This window comes from Emydura macquarii, unplaced genomic scaffold (genome assembly GCF_026122565.2).
Source record: "Emydura macquarii macquarii isolate MOO-44397 ecotype Brisbane River unplaced genomic scaffold, CSIRO-AGI_Emac_v2 contig_1254, whole genome shotgun sequence".
NCBI classification, from domain to species: domain Eukaryota; kingdom Metazoa; phylum Chordata; order Testudines; family Chelidae; genus Emydura; species Emydura macquarii.
The window spans coordinates 9,279,217-9,305,085 of record NW_027131391.1 but is presented as its reverse complement, the minus strand read 5'-3'; the positions used below and the strand labels follow the sequence as shown (position 1 = coordinate 9,305,085).

Sequence of the window (25,869 nt, the reverse complement as noted above, 5' to 3'; positions counted from 1 at the left end):
CAATAACACCCTGCTGTGCTTGGAGATAGACTATACTCTTTGACTGAGTGCAAGAGAGGCGTTGCCTCCGGAGTTTCAAGGCAAGCGAGTCTATTCTCATTGCTTCCTCATCCCTAAGAAGAAAGGAGAATGGTGTCCAAGTTTAGATCTCAGGTATCTTAGCAAATTCATCTGCCACTTCAAGTTTCAGATGGTCAGTCTTCCATAATCTCTTCTTTAGATCTCATGAATTGGTTTACAACTCTTGCCTTGCAGAAAGCTTACTTCTGCATGTTGATTCATTCAGTCACAGGAAGTTAACTCTGTTTCATGGTCGATGGACTTCACTGCCAGTTCTAAGTCCTACCATTCAGCCTTTCTACAGCTCCAACAGTGTTTACCAAATACCTGGCTATGGTAGCAGCTAACCTAATGAGAGAGCATTCATATGTTTCCCTGTCTTGACTATTGTCTGATTTGAGGTCATTCATTGCAGAAGGTCAACATGAATGTTTGCCACTTCTACTACTGTTCTGAAAGTTAGGCATTAGGACAAATCTGTCCTCTCCTACTTAGTTCAGAGAATTCATAGGGGCGATATTCGATTGCAGAAAGGGTGTGGTGAGAGAGTAGTCTTCCCCTTCTGGGAAGTACTGCCTACTGGGCAGTGCATCTCGACACCTGACATGGCTCTTTAAGATTGAAAGGTCCAATTATAGATATAAGGACTGGGAGTTATTGGGAGACAACAAGCAGTCCTGGGAATAAGAAGTGTTTGGGAGAAAACCCCATTGGCGTTTCTTTAAGGGCCTGGGGCCAGGAGTCTTGCAGAGAGGGCTTGTCAATGCTCCCCTCTTACACAACCAATTGGGAATGCCTCCTCCCACATAGCAGGCCAGATGCATATAGATGCTGAAGGGAATAAGAAGGCTTCCAGAGGGCCCTGAGTTAGCAGGGAGGAGACAGCAGTAGGAGAAGGCTGCCAAAACCTCTGCGCCTGAAGACTAAGCGGGGCCAGGTGAGGGAGAAGCTGGCTAAGGCCCTACAGTGCGCTGACTTACAGGATGGAGAGCTGTGCTCTTGCCAAAAGGAAATCTTGCAAAGACTGAGCTAGTCCTGAGGTAATAATTGCTTGAACTGCCCAGACATAGGAAGAGGGCTGGAGCTCATGCCATAGGGAAAGACATAAAGACTGAGTGATAACCCTGAGGGGACTGCGAAGTTTGGAACAGAGCTGAGAGGGCATCCTCACCTCCCACCCCCTCAATGATACCTAGGTTTTTAAAGGGCCTAATTCACGTTTCCACCAGTTAAGGAGTCATTTTGTACCTTGGACTTGAATGTGACGCTTGCATCTTTGATGGACCTTCTATTTGAACCCATGTCATAATGTTCTTTTTTATCACCTCTCTGTTAAAACCATGTGTTTGATACCCTGCCAGCCAAGGTTATGGCTAAGCGAAATTCAAGATTTGATGGCTGACTCTTTGTATACTGTGTTTCATAAGGACAGATTTATTCTCAGGCACCATCTAAAATTTTTACCAAAAGTAGTTTTGGACTTCCATATAAGTCAATTTCTTGTCTTACCAGTATTTTTTTGTAAGCTTCAAGACTCTCTTACAGACACTAAACTCCACTCACTAGACATGGTTAGGGATATGTCTTTTTGTCTTTCCAGAACAAAGCCTTCTCTGAAATCATCTCAACTTTGTGTAACTTTTGGTAGTATGGCTAAGGAGCAGGCTGTGTCCTCTCAAAGACTTTCTAAATGGGTAACAGGCTACATTAAAATTTCCTATTCTTTTAATAAACTACCTCTTCCTTCTCAAGTTAAGACACATATTACTAGGGCCAGTTGAGTTTTGTGGAGCAGCTCCTTCAAGTTTGGTTCATGTTTACCAATTACTGCTCTATTGTGGCAGCTTTTGGATCAGTTTGGCTGAGCTTTTGTACATATTATTGTACTTATTATTTAGATAGGGCTCATATCAACCACCTCCTTGAGAGGTAACTGCTAGTCAGTCATCTACAGTGGGAGCTGTGTGGAAAAATGCTTGAAGAAGAAAGGTTAGTTACCTTACAGTAATTGGAGTTCTTCAAGATGTTTCTGTCCACATGGATCCCATGATTCGTCTGTTTCCCCATTGATCTGGAATTCTTTCCTCGATTTTTATATTAGTAAAGGAACTGAGCAGCAGTTGGGGCTGCTCTGCCTTTCATACCTTGCTCTAGGGGGCGTGGAGGTGCACAGAGCTCATGCACAGCCCCAACAGACATTTCTGAATAAAAGATTCCAAGCTCATGTGCACAAGCCACACATCTACAGTGGGATTTGTGTTAACAACAGCATCTCAAAGAACGCTAGGTATTGTGAGGTAAGTAACGTCTCTATTCTTATCTTTACTCTTGTTGAGTAGAATCTTACTCCACAAGGAGCCTCTGGTGTTGCCAACCTCAAGCGTTCAAAAATCGTTAGTCAGGTCCCAAAAAAATCAGAAGTCGGGCTTAAAAATCCATGAGTCTTAAAAAACAATAAATGGGGATTCTTTTTATTGACCTTCTGGTTTTTGAGCCTGTAGGGTTCTCATTTCAAGCTTTTCTCTGAAACCAAGAGGACAGAATCTTACACTTTTTAAAATGAGGTTCTGAGATAATCACATGACTCCAGGAGGTGGGGCTTTGAATAAAACACCAAATATCCTAAGAACTTGAGATAAAATCACAGAAGTTGGCAACACGCAGGATGACTCCCAGAGTAATATATAACTCGTTGTGCGTTTGGATGGCCCCTTATGTCCCATAACTTGGAATTTCCTTATTGCTGTTAAGCTTTATCCTTAGTGTTGCTTTTTCCCAGTGTTGTGGTTGAACTGATGCCTTTACAACAGAGATTTATTTTTCCAAAGGAGTCGTAAGGGAGTTAGATGCCAAACTCTGTGGAGCCCAATTTCCTCAGGCTCCTTTGAAAATCCCAGCCCAAACTTATAACTTTAAACAAGAACTCAAAGGCGACTCTATCTGTATTTTTAGTCCTTCCCCAGAGTTCATTCTCTAGTTTGGCTCTCATTTAAATAGATAGACTCCTTACTGTGCAAATGTTGTCCTGGGGTAAAATTTCCAAAGTTCCATTTTTGAAATTGATTTTGTCATCTATGAGCTGAAATCTCATTGAAAGTCAAGGTCCTGTGTCTCTTAGGCACACTTGACAATTTTACCCCTGGACTAGCATGTCATATTAGCACTGAAGTTAGGGCGTTCAATACACTTCAGTTAGAACAGGATGAGCTTGAACATAACCTCTTTGAGTTTGCTCTACATGTGATTCTCACCCAATTCCCCTCATTCCTTAGAGGAAAAAATATTCAGAAGCTAGTCAAGTAGGTGAAAGACATTTGTATCCTGTCTGCTTGTGCGTAAGATAGTCATGTGCAAACAAGTAAATCACGATGCTTTTATAATGAAGTTTATTACCCTGTTACAATATCTGTTCACTTGTAAATTACACAATTCTTAACTCTGGACTATTGTGCTGCTTCATGCCATCTCCCACTATTGAAAGTCTGTCTCACTTCCCTATTCATGCGAGGGCTACATAAAGCACTGTCGTCTAGAGGTTATTGTAGTGCAAGACAAACTAATGGCAGCTGAATATTTTTAATTGGGGCTTGGACACTAATGACTGTAGGAAATGAATCGGTTGCTCTTTTGTTTTGGCTACAGCACCAAAATGAGCTTTGCAAAGGGGGTAAGCAGTGATGAGATTAAGAAAGGCAGCATCCTGCTGATCCGTAAGCTGTACCTCTTAATGCAGAACCTCGGTCCACTTCCCAATGACATTACCCTCACTATGAAACTCTTCTACTACAATGAAGGTAGGTGGAGACTGGACTGCCCTGTCGAGCAGATTTCCCCTCCTGTTAATTCCCATGAGCAACACATGTCACTGTAAAGGGGAACAAAGAACAGAAAGGTGAAATGCTGGATCCTGAAGACTAATGTGATGAGACAGCACGCAGAACAGAATAGTACCATTCAGTGTAGAAAGATGTAGCGCTTGCTTTTAAAGAAGTAGTCACAGACTTTGAAAGAAATACATCTGTCCAGTGGAAAAGGGACACATCCTTTCTCTTTAGTATTAGGATCAATTATACTGGGCTAGGTGGTTTTTTCTCCAGAAAGTGACTGTACAAATGGTATCACAGGCTCCCAAGTTTACTGTCTCTCACTGACTCTGGATCAAATGTGCTCTCTTGGTAGACTTTAAGGCCAGAAGGGAGTGTTATGATAATCTAGTCTGACATCTTGCATAATAGGTCATAGGACAGAATTTTGATCACTTCTGTAAGAGATTAGAGATTTGAACTTGCACACAAAGCAGGAGGTTTCCACTAGATCACCAAGCCACTGCAGGTTTACATGTAAAAAGATTATTTTCTGCCTAAGTGCAAGCCCCACAGACTTACTCTGTGAGCTGAGATTAAACTGGGCTCTTTCTTTCTTGTGCATCTTCGCCAATAATAAAGCATCTGCAGAGCAGATGCTGGCCAGTTGTACCTCTACAACCTCATTGCCTTCAGCTGGGTTAGAAGATGTAAGTGAGGGGAGAATCTGAAGACAATGGAGTTACACAAGTATATATGGGCAGCAGGGGGCTGCAAAAACACACGTGGAGGTTTCTCCCGCCATTGGGCTGCAGAAGTTTTGATGTCCTGGGGAGGATGTTTCCTTTGCACTTCACACCCCAATTGAATCTATTCAGAGCCCAGCCTAACTTCTGGAACTAGGTTCTGGATTTGTCCATGATTGCAGATTAAAGTGATTTAGAATTTAGTCTCTCAACTAAGGACCCGCTTCTTCCCTGTGCAGTTACTCCTGATGATTACCAGCCCCCTGGCTTTAAGGAAGACAGCAGCCCAGATAACCTGCTGTTTGATGGAGACCCCGTCATCCTAAAAGTAGGGTCCATATCCACTGGATTTCACATCCTGAAAGTAAGAGTAACAACTGAGAGCAAGAGGATGAGGACATTGAGAAACAGTCTGATGGAGGAGAATGGCCCTACGGAGATCTCCCATCAAGGGCTCGATTGTGATGAAGAAGAAGAGGGTAGCACCAAGGTAATGAAAAGGCTCCAAGCTACCAGCACTTGCTGTGGGGAGTGGGGGTTGCCTTCTTATTCTCCCCTGAAAAGAGACATTTTCTAAGAATTCGGATTGCACGTGCATAACTGAGAATAGATTTTGGCCTGATTCTCATTGAAATCTCTGCTTCTTCCACTGACCTCCTGTTTCCTTAGAATTTGAAAAATCTTAATCCCTTCGGAAAGTAACATGGTTTCCTTCTCCATCTCATTACTGGGGCTAGAGCACTCAACTGGGATTCAGAAGATTTGCTGTTCTATGCCCAGTTCTACCACTGGATTGCTTGGTGATCTTGGGCAAGTCATTTTACTTCCCTGTGCCTCGGCTGTCTCATTTTGGAACTGGAGATAGTGATGCTTACTTCTTTTTAGATCTACAGATGAAAAAATCAATATAAAGACATGGTGGTGGTGTTTTTAAAAACTGTTCTCTTCTTCCAGTGCTTGCTCGTGTAGATTCCAATTAGGTGTGCACACACCACATGCACAGTCATCAGAAGGTTTTCCCCCTAGCAGGACCAGTCAGGTCAGTGCAGGTGTCCGTTGGAATGGCGCCTCCATGGTGCTGTGTGAAGGGTCCTGCTGACCCGCTGCCTCCTCAGTTCCTTCTTACCATCCATGATGGTTGTTGGAGCTTCTTGCCCCGTCTATCTGGCAAGCATTCCTCTAGCAAAAAAACAAAAAAGAGAGAGAGTTGTAAATAGTTGTTAAAGTTATTATTAGTTGTAGTTAAGTTTCCTTTCCTACCCCCCTCCGTTCCTGTCCCCGGGACCGAGGCATGCCGCAGTCCCAAGGATTTAAATCGTGCGGGACCTGCCATGAGCCTATGCCAAAGAGAGACTCACACGAGTCCTGTCGCAAGAGCCTAGGGGAGAGCCATCAAGCCAACCAGTGTAAGATTTGCAGGGGCTTCCAGGCAAGGACTAAAAAAGACGAGTGTCAGACTCAAACACCTCCTTATGCAGGCAGTGCTCCGCCATCAACCGAGCCATTCTGACTCAGCACCCAGCATGTTGGTGTGCAGTGCGCTGGCCTCTATACGAGAGATTATGGAGCCAAAGAGGGGCTTGGAACCAAAAGAGCCCTGGCACCGGCATTCTCAAGTACTGAAGACCAGGCACCACTCCCATTCCTAGGTGCTGCAGAAGAGGCATAAAAAGATGGATGAGGCAGTTCACCTACAGTAAGTCTTCAAAAAAAAGGGGATACTTCTCCCCTGGTGCATAATAGAGCCAACCAACAGCTGCTGCTTAGGAGGGTGGAAAAAAATCTGGGCCTCCAAGTAGAGGAGGTGCAAGAGTCGGGCATCTCATGGTTGACATCCTGATGCCAGAGGGCCCTTTTCAGGTAGCCCTACTTCTGATTAAAACAATTCAAGCCATGACTAAGACACTGTGACAAACATCTGCATCTATTCCCCCAATGGCTAAAGGATAGAGCGGAAGTACTTTGCCTCATCCACTGGATACGAATACCTCTTTATGCCCCTCAGCTGGGGTCGTTGGTGGTGGCTGTGATGAATGATAAGGAGAGATAGGGATAGCAGACATCAACACCCAAGTCCAAGGACTCGAAGAAACTGTATCTCTTTGGTCGGAAGGTATATTCTACCAGAGGGCTCCAGCTTCACATAGCCAACAAGTAGGGCATCCTTAGCCCTACATTTTAATTCCTGGGAGGCTATGTCAAAATTCAAGGAGTTGCTCCCAGCTGACTCCAAGCAGGAGTTCGCCGCAATCATTGAGGAAGGAAAGGCCATGACGAGAACATCACTGCAGGCAGCCTAGGATGCAGTGGAATCTGCTACATGCACAATGTCCTCAGCGATCGCGATAAGGAGATTCTCCTGGCTGCAGGTATCTGGCCTTACCCCAGAGGTGCAGGAGATCATACAGAACCTGCCATTTGAGGGCTCGGAGCAAACTGACTCCAAGTTGCACAGTCTAAAGGATTCTAGGGCTACCCTGAAGTCCTTGGGCTTGCACACTCCAAGCACCCAGAGGAAACACTTCAAGCCTCAGCCTGCCCCACATTTTTACCAGGCAAGAGGCAGGAATACCCCAGGAAGAGAGGCAGGAGCAATAGGCGCAGGACTCCACAGCCTCCGCCTAACCACGGCCAGAACTTGGCGAGGCAGCCTTCGAGTTCCAAATAGTCATTTTGAAGGTGTCCCTGAGTGCAGCACACTAGTCCAGAAGCAGGATCCCTCCCCGTTTCCTGAATCGTCTGTCCAATTTCTATCGAGCATAGACTCACATCATCTCAGACACTTGGGTGCTCCGTGCAATAGAATCGGGATATTTTCTCCAACTTTCCTCCTTCCTAGCCTCCTGGCCCCCTTCCCCATCCTTCTTCAGGGACCCCTCTCACGAGCAACTCCTTATTCAGGAGGTGCAGGAACTTCTACAATTGGGAGCTGTGGAGGAGTTCCTCCGAAATAAGGGGAAAATAGTTCTACTTCTGATATTTCCTAATCCCAAAGGCCAAAGGGGGTCTCAGACCCATTCTCAATCTGCGAAACCTCAACAGATTCATGAAGAAGACAGTTTCTCATGGTCTCTTTGGCCACGATTATCCCTTCCCTGGATCCCGGAGACTGGTATGCCACTCTCAACCTAAAGGATGCTTACTTTCATATATGAATAGTTTCATCTCACAGAAAGTTCTTCGTTTGTGCTGAGCTGCACTCACTATCAGTTTACAGTCATCCCATTTGGACTGTAGTGGCCCCTCAAGTCTTCACCAAGGGCATGGGGGTGGTGGTCACCTTTCTGAGGAAATGGCAGGTGCAAGTATTTCTGCACCTGGACGATTGGCTGGTCCAGGGCTGCTCCAAGGAACAAGTACAGGCGCATGTGAACCTGGTACGATCGACCTTTGACAGTCTGGGTCTTCGGCTAACCATGCCCAAATCGACATTATCCCCTACACAAATGATAGAATTTATAGGAGCAGTGCTAGACTTGGTTCAGGCAAAGGCACTCGTGCTGGTGTCCTGCTTCGAGGCTATGGGTTCCATCACCAGGGATTTGAGTCACTTTCCTACCACAACAGCAAAAAATTGTCTGAAGCTTTTAGGTCACATGGCTTCTTGCACGTATGTGGTGCAGCACACGAGGCTGCAGCTCAGACCACTCCAGGCTTGGCTGCCATCGTCTTACCTACCAAACAGAGAAAAGCTGGACAAGGTGGTTTTGCTCCCCCATTGGGTCATCCAATGGTGGCACGATGCAGTTAGTATGTGCAGGAGTCCCCTTCTCCCAGCCCCAACCATCCCTGTCCGTGGTAACAGATGCATCTGAATTGGGATGGGGAGTACACTTAAGACCCCTCAGGACTCAAGGTCTCTGGTCCCAGATGGAGCTGTCACTCCACATGAATGTCAGGGAGCTGAGAGTGGTTTGATTAGCATGTTAAACCTTCCAGCCTCACATAAAGAACAGATGTGTATCAGTCATGGCAGACAATACAACAGTGATATTTTATATAAACAGACAGGGTGGAGTGCACTTCTCTCCCCTGTGCCAAGAAGCCCTCAAGCCGTGGGACTTCTGCATTACTCACTCCATGCATCTAGAAGCGTCTTACCTTCCAGGGGCCCAGAATGTGCTGGTGGATCATCTCAGCAGATCATTCCGCAACCACAAATGGTCTGTCCGCCCAGATATACTGAACAATGTCTTCCAGCGGTAGGGAGTTCCCCAAGTGGATCTGTTTGCGACTCGACTCAACAGGAAGTGTGAGCAGTTCTGCTTCTTCCTGAACCACATCACAGGCTCAATCGCAGACATGTTTTTCCTTCCAGCGGGACAGCATCTACTGTACATGTTTCCCCGTGTTCACAAACTCCTACTCAAGATCAAAAGGGAAAAGGCATCATTGATTTTGATAGCCCAATCTGGCCCAGGCAGCATTGGTATTCGACACTGCAGGAGCTGTCAGTGGTCACTCCCATAACTCTACCGTTGGTGCCGGATCTCATCACAAAGGATCACGGTCGCCTGCAGCACCCCAGCCTTGAGTCCCTTCACCTCATAGCATGGAAACTCCGTGGCTAAACCCCAGGGAGTCTGCCTGCTCAGCTCTGGTCACGGAGATGCTCCTAGGAAGCAGGAAGCCATCTACCATGGCAACATGTCTGGCCAAGTGGAAGAGGTTTTCCATCTGGGCTTCACAGAAGGGCACTTCTCCAATGCAGGCATCGCTGCCCTTCCTCTTGGACTATCTGCTGCACTTAAAACAACTAGGGCTGGCAGTAACATCTCTAAAGGTACACCTGGCAGCAATACCTGCCTTCCACCTGGGCACACCTGGGCATTCAGTCTTCGTGGATCCTATGGTGACCTGCTTCCTCAAGGGATAGACTCTACCTGCAGGTCTGCCATCCGGTACTGGCATGGGACCTTAATTTGGTGCTTACCAGGCCCCCCTTCGAGTCCTTAGCTTCACGTTCACTCCTGTATCTTTCATGGAAGGTAGCGTCCCTGGTCGCAATCACCTCAGCCAGAGGAGTGTCTGAGCTTAAGGCTCTGACTTCTGACCCTCTGTACATGATATTTTACAAGGACAAAGTGCAGCTGCGACCCCACCCAGCCATTCTACTTAAAGTGGTGTCCCAGTTTCATATGAGCCAGGATATCTTCCTCCCAGTCTTCTTTCCAAAACCATATGCCAATAACAGGGAGCAGAGTCTCCACTTCCTAGATGTTAAAAGAGTGCTGGCTTTCTACATAGAAAGGACTAAGCCTTTCCATAGGTCAAACCAACTCTTCATTACTATAGCGGATAGGATGAAAGACCTGCCTGTATCATCCTAAAGGATCTCTTCTTGGATCACCTCCTGTATCAAAACTTGCTATACCTGGCTAAGGTGCCAGCCCTGGTGCTAACAACACTCTCCACAAGGGCACAGGCCTCCTTGGCAGCATTCTTGATGCATGTCCCTACACAGAAGATCTGCAGAACTGCAACCTGGTCATCAGTCCACACGTTCACTGCACATTATGCCATTACTCAGCAGGCCAGGGACAACGCAGCATTCGGCAGAGCTGTGCTTCAGGCAGCAATTTCGTGAGCTCCGACCCCTCCATCTCAGGCCAGCTTGGGAGTCACCTAATTGGAATTGACATGAGCAAACACTCGAAGAAGAAAAGACAGTTACTTACCTCCGTAAGTGTTGTTCTTCGAGATGTGTTGCCCATGTCCATTCCAAGACCCACCCACCTACCCCTCTGTCGGAGCCAACCAGCAAGAAAGAACTGAGAACGTGGCAGGTCAGCAGGGCACTGTATACAGTGCCATGGAGATGCCACGCCAGGGGAAAACCTTCCGATGGCCATGCACGAAGCATGCACACACCTACTTGGAATGCGTGTTTTCCAGCGTGTTCTTACGTCTCCCATGCCTGTCTTCTAGATCCTGAGATGATCTGGCAAAGACACTCCATACTAGTGTCTTCTACAGCTCAGACCTAACTATGTCACAAATATTGTTGTTATTATTTGTATTCTGGTAGCATTTAGAAACCTCAGATATGGAGCAGGGACCCACTGTGCTCCCACTGTGTCACCTAAGAAGCGACAGTCCCTGCCCCAAAGAGTCTGCAGTGTAAATACAAGGGCTTGTCTACAAAGGGATATTGGTCAGCATAGTTATAGAGGAATAGTTATTCCACTGTAGCTATTCTAGAATAACTTCCTATATGGATACCAGATTGTGAAATAAAAGTGACTATTCTGGAATAGTTGCTCCGCTTCCAAAGGCCTCAAACAAGAGGGACTCCAGTGTGTACAAATAATGATCTTTCAAAGTTATGAAGCCTCATGTCAAATCAAAATGTGAATTTCTGCCTCTTATCTCTCTGACACATCTAGCTGAAGTTTTATTCAGTGCATGTGCCTCTCTAGATGCCTGATCCAAAGCCCATTGAAGTCAGTGAAAAGACTCCCAATGACTGGTGGATTTTGGATTAGGCCCTATCAGTCTGTATTATGTGGTTTCAGTGGGTTTTGTGGAACAACAAATGTGTCTGCAAATGATACAGTAAGTTTGAGCCAGTCTAGGAAGTCACTTGCCGTTGGAGATCTCAACTCAGAGAACATGACACAAATCTGATTACTGCTGTGTGTTCCAGGAATTATGCTGTGAACCTTCTGAGTGACCTATGTATTAGTAGGTTAGGAAATTAAAGAGATTATGTGCGGGAAATGGAGGCCTAGAACCCTAATGTCTATAAGGACTGGAGACTGTAGGACTTGGTTACTGCCTTTCCGAATTGAAAGGCCTCCAAAATGAGCCTTGTATTTGGCAGTGTCCAAACTTGGACCTTAAGACCTTCCCGCTGCAAAAGTAAAGAAATACATTATCTAGCTCCTGTAAACTCTGTGTATGCATGGCTCTAAAGCAGTGTTTCTCAATTGGTGTTCCGCGGAACCCTGGGGTTCCACGGGAACACTGTTAGGTTTCCGCGAGAAAGTGACATTGCGCCGCCAAGAGCAGCTGTTCTCCGCGCCGCCGAAAAAGGGAAGATGTCCCGGATTTTTCAGCGGAGGGTATTGAGTATGAGCGTAATTTCCCCGCGGAGCCTAAAGGGTTCCGCGGGGAAATTTAATTGAGAAACGCTGCTCTAAAGCAATGGTTCTCAGTCTGGGATACATGTACCGCTGGGGGTACACAGAGGTTTTCTAGGGGGGGTACATCAACTCCTCAGATATTTGCCTGGTTTCACAACTGGCTACATAAAAAGCACTAGTGAAGTCAGTACAAACTAAAATTTCACACAGACTTGTTCATACTGCTCTATATACTGTACTTTGAAATGTTAGTACAATATTTATATTCCAATTGATTTATTTTATAATTATGTGGTAAAAGTGAGAAAGTAAGCAATTTTTCAGCAGTAGTGTGCTGTGACACTTGTATTTTTATGTCTGATTTTGTAAGCAAGTAGTTTTTAAGTGAGGTGAAACTTGGGGATATGCAAGACTAATCAGACTCCTGAAAGGGGTACAGTAGGCTGAAAAGGTTGAGAACCACTGGTTTAGAGGAGCTGCCTGAGAACCTGCCAGTGAATTAGATAAAGATGGTGGAGACTGTATTCCACTAGTTCTGTCTGACACGCACCCACATTCATCCCACTCCCAGCACGGGAGCCATTCCCATTATATTGGTACCCAACCTTTTAGGAGAAAAGGACAAATTGTGTTGCATCTCCATCACTTGGCATCATTCAGCGAGATACTGTGCTCCAGTAACCAATAACTGACTGTGGAAAATCAGGAGCCATAGGGGTCAGAATTTTCAAAAGCGCTCAGCATGTTGGTCTCACAATTTTCTGGGTTAATTGCACCTTCATCTTCCACCCATCTACCCACCCCCGGTCTTCCTTGAGGGCACCCACTTAAGGTTTGAGGCTTCCCAGTCATCACTTCAAATGTGGGTTTGGGCTTGCAATCCTGCACCGCACTGGGGTTTTTCCAGCAGGTCTGACCAGAGTCCAGCCCCTGTGTTTATTCTTTCTTTAGGGGCCATAACCCTGTACACCAGTTACCAACAAGCCTTCACAAAGCAAACTGCATTTATTCTTAGTGCAAAAGCATTACAGAGAAAACATAGAAAACAATAAAAGAACCTACATGCATTCTAAAAGCTTATCAGAGGTCACTCCCATCTCCAGCACAGGGCTCTGGAATGTGTCAGTCTTTCAAACCCCACAGCTGAGTTTGCCCTTTTGGTTCATGTTGGACAGATTTTAGACCAGGAACCAGACCCAGTTAAGCAGTTTCTTTATACTGCTCAGGCCTTTGATCTCCAGGAACAGGTAGTCACCAGTCAATGGCTCTCTCCTAAGGGCGTAACTTCAAAATGCTGGGTTTTTTGCATAAATGCGGTTATGGAATTTGCACTAACCACTCCCCAGTGATTCCCAGGAAGCTCACTTAACACCTTATTGTCCCAAAAGTCCATGCCCATCTAGCACATTTCAGCATCTTTGTTTGAATTTACACTTCTCATGTCTCACATCTGTCACAGTTCAGTGCACATTGATCTGAAAATCTGCCCGTAAGCGTCATGGTGGGAGCTGCTGGCACCTGAGCAATTTTGAAAATCTGGCCCCATCTTTTGGTCCTAACCTCTTAAAAATCTGGCCCTGACCTCTTTTGAACATCTTCCCTTAGTTACGTTTTCTGGCAGGGCATGTAGCTGGGGATGGGAAAGGACTGAAAGCATTTAAATTCTGAATGAGTGATCTTCAATCTGAGCAGCTCTTGTGCGTAGGGTTTTATTTCTTAGTGTTTGTGTACATGGAGACTTAGTGCACGGCAAGATGGGTTGTAAATCTACAGTGCCCTAAGCTTGCCGTGAACTAACTGGCCATGTGAACCCTGCTACCACATGCTAAAAGTTCTGCAGTGCATTCTCTAGTGTACTGTGGTTTCAAACAATGGCATGTCAGAGTGTACTGTGGAACTTTTAGTCTGCAATAGCAGGCTCCACACAGCCCGTTAGTGCATGGCAAGCTAGTGTGCTGTAGATTTACACCCTGGCTTGATGTGCATGAAGTCTCTGTATAGGCAAGCCCTTAGGCATTGTGTTTTTCTCAGGCTGTTAAGGGAATGCTCCATTTTCTTTACAGAACATTCCTCTGCCCATCAGAGTAGAGTCGAGTAAAAATAGGAAGGGTGAAACTGATACAGATCCAGGCTGCAGAAATGAAGCATCTTTTCTTAACCTGCAAGACACAGGTAAAGGTCCTGCTTTAAAAACAAAAGACTCCTGTGTTCATCCTGAACAACTGCATTAATGACACAAATACATGTGTTTTCACCAACTGACCTGCCCTGGGACAGCAGTTTTCCAGGCTGATTTAACATCATAGAATAATTGAAATGAAGAGCTGGAAGAGAGAGGTCATATAATCCATTCTCCCCCCACCCCCCGTGTTGAGGCAGGATAAGTAAACTTAGATCATCCCTGACATATGTTTCTCTAAATTGCTCTGAAAAACCAAATTGGGTTGGATTCATTAAGAGGATAACAGTGGGTCTTGATGTGTACATTTAGTTTGTAAATGTTAACAAATAAATGCGATTTTTATCACATTTTCTTCCACTTCTGCATCTCATCAAATTGTTCTATTACATAGAAAATATCTATTTAATCAATATTGAATTGTATTATCTACATTTATAATGATCCTATTGTCATCTGGATATCTACAGTCAGACATTACAAATCCCACCTCTATGTTAAAATTGAACAAATGTGAATGTCCACCACATTGTCCCTATCATAATCCAGCTTCTCATACTGTACATTTATACATAATTCTCCAGGGTCTCAAATATAGCTGGTGAAATGCCATCACCGAGTGGAAAGTTCAGTAAATAGTATTCTAGTCAATTAAAAATATTGGGTTTAAGTATAACTTTATGAATAAGGTTTTATGTAAGTAATTTGCTGCATTTTGAGATTATACCACAGAATGTATGTTTCTGAGAATGAAATGTCAGCACGTTCTAAAACGAAATTCAACTTCAAAGCCACCATGAGATTTTGATCTATCAAATCCAGTTATGATTCTGGGCATTGTCTTGATGCAAGAGTGTCCTTTGCTTTAAAGTAGACACTTTTGACGTTATGATGTTTACATTTTAGGTAAAAAAGAAGACATGGGAGTGAAGGGGGCAGACAGAGCATCCTACACTAGGGCTTCTCAGCAGGTGAGTATCACTGTGGCTTGCTTGTGCTTAGCATTAAGAGACTCCTGGAGCTCACTGCCAACTGTTTTTATTTGGTCTGAGAGGTTAGTAGGATATTTTTTTTAAATTAAACATAAATATGATTAAGAACATAAACAGTTATATTAAATAGGATAGAAGTTTGTAAAGGATATAAACTCTCATGGACCAAGGCATAAGCCCTAACTGATGGGGTTTACGAAGATAATGTGGGTGAGGTAATATCTTTTATTGGACCAACTTCTGTTGGTGAGAGAGATAAATGTTCAAGCTACACAGAACTCTTCCTCAGGTCTGGAAAGACAAGGCTACAACAATACTGCACACAACAATGGGTTTAGAAAGAAACTTTTCCTATTGGTAGTTTATTCCATAACTGTCCGCTAAAAGAGTTATTGCACATTTCTCTGGACCCTCCAGTATTGGCCATTCTGCAGAAAGGATACCAGCCTGAATGGATCACTGGCCTAACCTTGCTTCATTCCCTCTGTGCATCGTGGAGCAGTGTTCCTCAATGAATGTGTGACCACCACAAGTGGTGCTTGGGGATTATTTGGATCTCCCATCCCCACCCCAAGAGGGAATTCATGGGCCACAGGCACAACCGCAGTCGTAAGATTGCCCAGCAGCTCTGTTGCTTCTTTGTCTCTTGGGGAACAGGTTTGTCAAACGGCAGCAGAAAACCTCTGTACAAAGCCCATTTATTTGAAATTTGATCAGAAGCCACCAGAATCTGGCCTGCATAGACTAGAACTTGATTTTATATATCATGTTTCATACCTGGGGATCTCTGTCATGGTCTCCATTGAAAAATCAATATTCACTCATCATAATGTCTGAGAAATTGTAATATTGCCCTGGGCAATGTCTCAGATACTATGGGATGAACGCGGCTGATAAAAGATAGAGTGCCAGCTACTGGCGAATCAGTCTCCAAACATCTTAGGGCTTCATCTTGCTCCCATTCAAGTCAATGGAAAATCTCCCACTGACTTGAATGGTGCAGGATCAAGGTATTACACAGTGAGTTAGTCTGAGTGAGACAAGGAGTGCTCCACCACCATATTCTCATCATAATGGACCATGGGATGTCTATCTTTCACCCATACCACAAATGGAGACCTCAGCTTAACATCTCATTCAAAGGATGGCACCTCTAGCTAGCCCCCTAGTACTGCATTGTGATGTCAGCGTTGGACAGAAGCCTAAATGATGTTGTGGGTGGATTTCTAACTCAGAGATAAGAATGCTACCAAATGAGCTTTTCCTTTCAGCAGCTAAGCTATCCCTGTCTGAAACATTTGCCATCAGTTTGTCTCTCAAAGATGAAGATCTGTGCCCAGGTTGATCTTTATCAAACTTAACCACATCTTTCTCTGAAGTACAGCCTCTAGTTTCCTTCTGATTGTTATTTATTCTGTCATTAGTGTGCAAACAGGATCCTTTTTGTTGGTAACTCATTTTGTCCCACTGAATCATGCTCTGACACCCTTTATGCGATATCCTGTTCTATTCATAGCATCAGACACACACCTCATAGAGCATGATGAACTTCAGTCTGCATGCAATGGTGCTGGTGAGGAATTGTGAAGGTGGTGCTCGGAAACACAAAGTTGGTGATTGAAAAAACAGAGGAGTCACTCTACCCCTTGAACACGTTGAAAGAATATTCACCCCTCAAATCCACATGCGCTGCGCTGATCTTCTTGACAAAGGGTTTCTTCACTTTATTGACTCTTCATTACCACTTTTATTTGGGGAAAAAAAACATCATAGAAGATTAGTAATTGGCCAGTTTTTTGGTTTTAGGTCAGTTTAGGGGAAAATGAAATCAGGTCACTAGTCAAAAGAAGTAGATTGTCCTGATAAACCTATTGCTAATTTGAATTAGTCATTTTTTCCATACCAAAGGGACTTTCCCTTCTTAATGTGTGAGTAGAAAGGAGGAAAACCAAATGACCAGTATAGATTCCACTTGAATGAGGAAGCCAGACTATTGAGTGAAATTTGCAGGTTAAGTTTTGCCAAATGTGGTCAAGTGTAGGTGAGATGAGCAGAAGCAATCATTTTATCATAGTGACTGGGGAGTGAATGAAGGCATCCTATTTTGTAGACAGCTGTATAGATTTAGTACAGTCTATTAATAGATTTTTTGTAATCAGGTAAATGTTTTCAGATGAGTTCTCATGTACAAGAAATGCTGAGGTCTTTATTGTACATTATACTCTGATGACCTGATTCTCATTTACCTTAATACCCATTTAAACTGCTCTGGGAATGCAAAGGGGCCTAAAACTGTACACCTACCTTAAAGACACTGCCAGAGTGGTGTAGAGGGGGCTTTAGTATAAACCAGGCCCACAAATATGACCGTAAACATGGCATTGTGGGGTTCCTGGTTTCCCTGAGTGACTCTGGATCAAATTTTAAAGTTAAAAGTTGAGATCAAGATTTTCAAAAGTGACTGAAGTGCCTCCAGAAACCTAAATATTTGAGTGTCCAACTTGAGACACCGTGCAAGGGCCGGATATTCAAAAAGCGCTGAGAACCCACTGTGATAAAGTCAGGCCAGAGAGCTGCAAAAAGGCATACCAGGGCCAGAGTGTGAGCCCAAGAATGCCTAAAGCCCTGGTCGTGCAAGCAGGGGACAGATGATTGCAGGGCAATTAGAGACACCTGGACACAATGAAGGGCTAGTCCAGGTGTACTTAAACCCTGCCTTCCCTAAAGGGAGGGGGAGAAGCACAGGAGGAGGAAGGTGCCAGAAGGCTGGTAATAGCTGGAGGAGAAATGCCCCTCCCAGGTCAGGAGACAGTGCTTCTCTGCAGCTACAGAGACAGAGAGAAAACCCCTGGCCCCAGCCAGCAGAAGGAAGCTGGAGCAAGGTACCTCCAAGGGGAGACAGGGTTACTGGGGACTCCCTGGCCCATGACAAGGGGTGAAGCGTGAGACCCACTAGGGAGGAGCTGGCTGTTTGCCACACCACCCTTAGAAGATCTGGCCCCTTTAAAATGTCCTGGGTTGAGCACCCAAAAATGGAGGATCTCAAAATCACCAGTTGCTTTTGAAAATGTTGGCCAAAGTGCTGCTGTGTTTGTTGTTTTTTGAACTGCTAGTCCTACAAACTTGCTCTGAGTCAAGCTGCTTTGTTCTCTCAGGCTCGTTCGTGCATTATCACCAAGTCAAAAGCTTGTGCCATTGAAGCTGAGTTCACTGATCCACAGATGAGCTCTGAGTAGGGATGGACTCCAGCTCCCTCTCCCATAGCTGTGCAGGGAAAGCAGGATTAGAAAGTATTAGTCTTATTTTTGTCCCTAAGTCAGCAGATGTGACTTAGAGGAGACACACGTGGTGCAGATCTGTCAAAGAAGAAAAAGCCGTTGTTGTTATTTTATTGTATTTATTATTTGCATTACTGTAATGCCTAGGAGCCCCAGTTGTGGACTAGGACTACACTGTGCTAGGTGCTGTACAAACACAGCAAAAAGATGACTTTTCTGACTAAAAATACACTTTTTAATAAAGGCCTTAGGGATAGTTTTACATAAGGACTTTCATATTGCAGAAAACTTTTACACATTAAACCTAAAGCATAAGCCCTTTCACTTTTCATACTACTTCTATATTTTTCAATGATTGAAGTGACTTGAATTTAAACAAGAGCTTGTTCCTTCTCACCAAAGCTTCTCTTTCTATTTAATCCTCCAATGTGAGGCAAATGGGACCACAGCCTCACCTAGTAAATCAGCCTTGTTCCATTCACTTTGATAGAGCTATGATTTATATCGGCTGAGGATCTAGTCCACAATGCTATATTTTGATATCCCGCTCCTCTCCGCTGCTGTTCTAATAGGTACTAACCTTTGAGTGGTGGTAAAATATAGAGTTTCTACCCAGTGCTTTCATATCTGGAGACCTGCTAATGGAAATGGGATCTTGCAGTTAAATGAAGGTATGTTTTTAATAGACCTGTCCTCATGTTTCTTTGAAGTTTTCGATCCATAAGAGCATATTGGTGGCAGTAGCTTGGGGCAGAAAGATAAAGATGTTACGACAGAAACATTTGTCTGTTTGATATTAAATGTTTAACACCTAATCTTTCTTGAACCAGAGTTCAGAAAGTTCAAAGCTCTATCTGATTGTTTGTTTGTGTCTTTTGTGGAGACTAAGGGTTCCAGCCGGAAAAATTCGTGGTACTTTCAATTCCAGCGGAGTGCTCAACAGCTTTTAAGAGGCATTCAGCAGATCAGGCTCTTAGGGTATGTCTGTGTTGCGATAAAAACCCATGGTACTGAGTCTCGCAGGGCATGGGCTGCAGGGCTAAAAATAGCAATGTAGATATTCAGGCTGGGGCTGGAGCCTGGGCTCTGAGACCCATGAGCAGGAAGGGTGTCAGAGCCCAGGCTCCAGCCTGAGCCTGAATGTGTACACTGCAATTTTATAGCCCTGCAGCCTGAACTCCAGGCTGGGCTGCAGGTCCTTTATTGCAGTGTAGGCAGACCCTAATAGATAGGGCACTGGACAGGAACTTGAAACCTGGGTGCTGTTCCAGGCCTGCTGCATGATCTGGGCAAGTCATGTCACCTCTATACCACTGTTTCCCATTCCACACTTTTTCTGTCTTGTTTGTTTAGATTGTAAACTCTTTGAGACAGAGACTGGTTCTTGCTATGTGTCCTTATCTTTGTCCTATGATCTTCCCACCAAAATCAATTTTTAAACAGTAGGGACAGAAAGTCATTGCAGGGTGAAAATTTCCTGCTGAGCATCTCAGCTGAGTGGTTGAAGAACATTTTTCTGTAGTAATGTCATTATCTTAAACATTTGCAAAAAAAAAAAGAGCTTATCTCTAGTCCTCTTATCAACTATCAACACAATGCTGTATCTGATGACAACTTGCCAGAACATCTCTTTTCCAACACAGCTGAGGTTATGCATACCCAATCAGTGCAAAGAGAGAAATTCAGAGCTGAGCTTGCCTCTTCCCTTCCTGTTAGTTTAAGGCATTCTGGGGAGGAATGAGACAACACTGTGAGGTCAGGAAATTCCTGGCTGCTTCTCAGTTCTCATCAGATTCTTAGCTGTGTCTTCAACAGGGCCATTGATTTCCTGCATGAGTTATTCCTGTCTAGAGCACAAGAAAGAGTTTCCTAGCAATCTGCTCTTTGGAAAGTGAGGCTTCTCCTTCTTTAGATCTGCTGGGATTTAGACCTGATACCCTCAGATCTCCTGAGATCTGCCAGACAGGATGCCTAGAGACTCTGCCACTGGCTACCAGTCCCTGTAGCAGCACTGACTCCACAGGATGTTCATGGTGTACATGCTGGCCACTTGCTCCCAAGCCCACTCTCGAGGAACCTCCAAAAGTTAAGAACAACTGATTCAGCATGAACTTTGATATCCCCTGTGGGGCTGAATGAGATAAAGAGTGTGCATCAAAGTCTGACCCTTCCCCGACTGTGGAGCCTTGTAGGATTCCTCCAAGTCAGTGTGGAAGTGGGGCACATGCCATAAAGCTGGGCCCCTGTCTTGCAATCAGATGCACTAGTGGTCTACAGATGAAAAGTGCTAGGTAAGTGCCAGAGACACAGAGGGTGGGGAGGGGAGGTAAGATCTTTTATTGGATCAACTTCTGCTGGTGAAAAAGACAAGCTTTTGAGCTACACAGAGCTCTTCTTCAGTTCTGTTAGGCAGATCTGTTAAGCTCTGATATCTTGGGACCAACACACCTACATCATCACTGCAAACAACAAGAGCTAGATATTATTATAAATGCAGCCCCCTGTGACTTGGGGAGACCCAAGGGGCTTGAATCAGGGAGCAGAGAGGATTGAACTTTTCTTCTGAACCTGTTTTTCTTTTTTAAACTGTAACATTCTGTTCCTTAGTCCCTTTCCCAAGAGAAACCTCAAGGTAGAGATAAGGGCTGTGAGCTTCCCAGCTTGCGGAAAAGGAACTCATGTTTCATGATAGTGTCTTCACCACAATGAGCAAGAGGGAAAGGAAGAGTCACTAATAGACAGTGACATCTTGGCATAATTTACTGGGGACATGAGGATAGCAAGTTTCCATAGGAACGCCATGACAGGTTTTCATTCTTTCTCCTTGCCCCTGCATGAACTGGTTTAAAACATTAATAAGATTGATTCTCCACTCATGCTGGTGTAAGTCAAGAGTACCTAAGTCAGTGTAATCACGCCAGTGTAAACTGGTATCAGATCAGAATCGAGCCTTGCAATACTGCTTTTTGCTTCCATTGCGTCTTCCAGCCAGTGATCTTGCTGCACTTTGCGAGTATGAATTAATCCCCCTGTCTGTGAGGCAGATAAGAATTACCTCAGTTGTAGAGGTGAGGTAGCGAGAGAGATTAAAGTGGCCATTGATTTGGCGTACCTTGGGTTTTGGGCTCAGTTTGAAGAGCCTTGGGCCTGGTTTTCAGAAGCGCTGAGCACTCCCACTCCAGTGAGTCAGGGTAAACTGCGGCTGGTTACACAGAATGTGTAGCACTTTGACCATCTCCCTGTACTTTAAAAAACACTTGAGATAATTTTCCCCCTTGAAAATTATCTGCTGTTATGACAGATCCATGAGGGTTATTCTTTTGTTTTACACCATCCAGGACCTGTGTTGTAGACACCATCATCCTGGCCTAGGTGATGTGGAGTGACTCTCCTTCGCATCCATTGATACACTCTGTAATTTACCAGGGAATAGCTGTAAGTCACTTCACTGGATCTGAACACTCTGGGACTCCAGGGGCTATCCCCTGGGTAAAGGACTTCCTTGCTGGCATAAAAAATCAGGGTCGCTCTGTGCCAGCCCCACTCACAGCCCCTAGCATGTGGGCAGGCCAGGGAAAAGGGGATGTGGCTGAATGCTGCTTTTCTCTAGCTATTTTCTCCTTCCCACAATCCATAGGGAGCTATGGGAAGCAGACCATAAATTAGAGGAGCCCTAGGTTTGCTCTAATTTACACTGGGGGCTTGGCTTGCCTGTGGCTACCCCAGAATATGAAGCGGGCAAAAATGGCATAATGCTACCTGCTCATGCACTGATCACAGGAAATGGTGTAGAAGAGAACTGGACCTTCGTTTTGCACTGTGTGGTTGGGGATGGTGCCCCAACTCTGGTCTCTGCGTGGTAGTTCAGGTCATTGCTACACAACTACCTGAAGGAGGGCTTTTAATCTGGGTTTAATCTGTTTTTAGTGTAATACCTCTTCCAGACTACATTCAGCTGCCCTATTTTATGTCTCAAATTAGTAATGCATGGCATGATTCATATTTTAGCTCCAGTTCTACACAAAAAATTCCACTAAGAAATATTACACCTTATCATACAGTACAGTGCTGACGTGTTCCGCACGTCAGTTCATAGTCATGCCTTAGCTTGTACCCGGGGAAGTGGTATGATCTTGTGGATAAGGCCCTGGACTGAGTCTAGTGACTTTTGTCTATTCCTAGCTCTGCTGCTGAATTTGGGCAAGACTCTTTTTCTTTCCACCCATTTTCTGTCTTGTCTATTTCTATGGTAAGCGTCTGAGGGCAGGGACAGTCTCTATCTCATCTGTTTGTACAACACCTAGCACAGCTTGGAGCCTCGGTGTGCTGCTGTCATATAAATAATAACATTCATATAGCCCTGACTTTCCCACCAGGTGTTCCAGTGCATGCATTCCAAAACATCTGAATAAATCAAACTAACCAGCTACAGGAGGATGTAATCTGTTCATTTGATCATTGATAGTGCTTTTCCGCTCTTCGGCACACTATTAGCACAGTTTACTTTTTAGTTAAAGAAAAATACTCTTGCATAGGATCTGGATTAAACTATTTAGGCCCTGAGAGCACGGTTCTGGAGAAGAAGCATAACGGTGTGGTAAGGCTAAGGTCTGGTGGTTGAGAAACTTGAGGTTTATCCCCAGCTGTGTAAACTTGAATAAGTTGCTTAGGCTAATAGAAGCAGATCAGGCCCATAGGCTTCAGTGGGAGCTACAGATTCACAGCACCTCCCAGGATCTGATTCTTAACCTCCTCTGATAAATGGGATTGTCTGTCTTCTTATGGTCTGTCTGAATGGTCTGTCTTCTGGGGGTGTTGCAAAGATGCTTTACAGTTCCATACTCTCAGACCCTTATGCTACCCATACTATCTGTTGTGCACGGGAACAAAGCTGCGCTGGTCTCTGCAGAGACCAAAGCAGCTGCATGGAGTCATTGGGATTCTCCCATGGATGATCCTTTCCATGGCCATTTTCTTCCACTTAATAATAGTCCAGGCCATGTGGAAAATCTAGGTGGGATCAGAGATGAGGGAAGAGATTCATTAACCAGGACCTGCAAGAAGATGTGCACGCTGGCAGAGAGTTAACACTGAGTGAAGTAACATTGACTCCCCCTGCATGCTCTGTGGTTCTGCTGAAGGGGGATAGAACGCGCTCGTGATCTGTCAGTCAGCGGTGATTTGACTCCTGTTCCTGCCATGGCAAGAGCAGCACAGGAGAAGGGTCTCCCTGCACCACTGACTAGGAGACTCTGGCCTTTGATTCTTCATCTGGCCAGTGGGAGAATGCACTGATCCTATAGTTTCCCTCTGTGCGCCCTTTGCGTAGGATAAGGAAGCAGACGGGACAAAAGCAATTCAATGGGGAGGAGCAAAACTACCTTCTTGAAGTGCCCATTTGAGCAGCCAGAGAGAAACCTGTTCATTGCTCCTTATGCAGAAACTCCCTTTTGACTTCAGTGTGAGTTTTGCCTGCCTACATTTGATGCCTCGGCTAGAGCCTTCCTGCCTCACTTTCGTGGTTTTTTCCATTTTTGAATTAAGAAAGGAAGTTGTGCTCTGGGTGTTAGCGAGTGTATAATGAACAGTAGGAAAGAAAAACAAGTGGAAAAACACAGAATGAATCATGGAGCAGGGAAGAGATTGGACTATTTTCGTGCTACCTGTACTTGGTTTATTTGACACGTTTGAAAGACCATAGATAATTAGATGTTACCAATCCCCATTCCAAAGCCACATGGGCTAGATCAGTGGTTCCCGATCTGTTTGGCTTGAGGGGCACAAATCTAATTTTTAAAATCCTGAAGGGCCACCAGTCTCTGCCAGCAGCCCCACTACACCCCCACTGCAGCCACAGGGAAAGAGTTGATCGAGGAGGATCTCCTGTTCCCTGGCTCCAGCAGGGACCCAGCGCCTGGGGACCCACGCAGAATGCTTTGCTATGCTCCCTGCTACAGCCAAGGGGAGTGGGGCACTGATCTCCCATCCCCTTGGCTGCAGCAAGGAGCCTGCACCAGCAATATGCTCTGCCTGGGTACTTAGGCAGTGGCTCCCTTCTGCAGACGGGGGGGAGGGATGGGGGAACCGTGGGCCACTCTGAAAGAGCCTGCAGGCCACTTTTGGCCCATGGGCCACAGGTTGGGAACCACTGGTCTAGATAGAAAATCTTGATCTGACTGAGGAATTCTGCAATGACCATATCATGCCCTCTAGTGGCCTTGCATATGTATTGTACTTGGAGCATCTCCTGTTCCTAGCAGTAAGGGCTAAATTGCCAAAAAGTGCACTTTATGCCTGCAGTGAGGGACAATGACATGGGCAACTATCTGTGAAAAGCAAGATCATTATTTTGAAAAGTACAACTGAAGTGTCCAGCTCAACTGAAAATGAGTAAGGAAGTTTTTTGGTCTGTCTACACCAATCACCATGGTATTTAGATTCCAGTGTGTATGGTTTCTAGGTACCCACAGGGTCCTCTCGAATGTCTACACTGCAGTCTATTAGCCCTGCAGCCTGAGCCTCACATGGTGTGACTCAGCTGCAGGTGTTTAACTGCAGTGTAGAAACATCCTGTGTTTTCTGCTGAGAACCAGTTTCCGGCTACTTTTGTTTAGTCTATGAAGACGTAGAGAACACAATCCTGCTATTTGGATGAATTTGGTGAGAAGAGATTTTTGCTCCAAAGGGTAATCAGCTACCCAGAGACTTCTCTGCTCCCTGCGTCGTCTTTCAGCAGTGGAGGAATGGATGCTAGCAGCTGCCAGAGGTGCTCCCTTTGCAAGGCTGAGCCTACGGCCTTCACAAAGCATCCAGCCCAGGTTGTTCAGGACCCTGATTTTGATTCCATGCCTGATTTCCTTTCTGTAGAGCAAGGCTGAACTAGCCAAACTTTAAAGGATCCCAGAACCAGGATGTGGGATTTGAAGTTTGGTTTTCTTGTCTCATATTTTGCTTTGAAACCAGCCAGCAATCTGTGCTGTGAGCATGACCTCCTTCTCTGGTGGTTCTTGCAGACACACCGCCTGGACCTTGCATTTAGCCAGGAAGAGATGGTGGGGCCCAGGAAAAAGAGGAAGGTCAGTGAGCCAGTGCAGCTGTTTCCAGCAGGCAGGAACTGATGGCTGTTGTGGCATACAGGGACATTTCAGAATGTGCTGATTTGGATTGTAACACGCCTTATGCATTCTTCTAGCAATGTCTAATACTTTACCTTCATATTTAACACTCTACGTACTGTATATATTTTTACCTAGATAATATCTTTCTCTTCTGGTTTTAAACCTTTTATTGCACAGAGATAGCAAGCAGTAACCGTCACAGCTCTATAGATTTAGAGATATCTGTTGGATGCTCTGAAGCTGCGGACCAGTGATCTCTCCTGGGCAGCTTCTCTGGGTTTCATTCCCACACTGACTGCATTCCTTCTCCTTTGGGTGAGCAATCGCTCTCTAACCTGGCCCCCAGCATCAGTGGCAGTATTTCCGGATGATCTCTCTAAGGTGCCAAAGTCTGCAAGCGGCACAAGTCATATGGTTCAGTGTTTGTACCTAACTGCATCAAACGTGCCATTTCCAGAGAATAGTTTTGGTTTGTTTTTCCAAAGAGGGTTTTTATCTGTCTGTATTGTCTGTGGAAATAAACTATCTAAACATTGTATGCCACTGAGTGGTTTCTTCTGACTCTGTAAATAGTGTTGCTATAGCTATATGATCAGTTTATTGCTAAC

At 44.9% G+C, this 25,869-nt stretch overlaps 1 protein-coding gene across 1 annotated transcript in view; it reads left to right on the top strand.

Moving 5' to 3' along the window:
- The window catches only part of HORMAD2 (HORMA domain containing 2), a 37,799-nt gene extending 12,538 nt beyond the window's left edge, over nucleotides 1-25,261 (top strand). Inside the window, exons 8-12 of the mRNA XM_067550311.1 lie at nucleotides 3,703-3,854; nucleotides 4,849-5,099; nucleotides 13,758-13,866; nucleotides 14,780-14,844; nucleotides 25,157-25,261. Of these exons, the coding sequence (XP_067406412.1) occupies nucleotides 3,703-3,854; nucleotides 4,849-5,099; nucleotides 13,758-13,866; nucleotides 14,780-14,844; nucleotides 25,157-25,261 (682 nt within the window). The remainder of the gene's footprint in view (nucleotides 1-3,702; nucleotides 3,855-4,848; nucleotides 5,100-13,757; nucleotides 13,867-14,779; nucleotides 14,845-25,156) is intronic.
- Nucleotides 25,262-25,869: the final 608 nt, after the last annotated feature.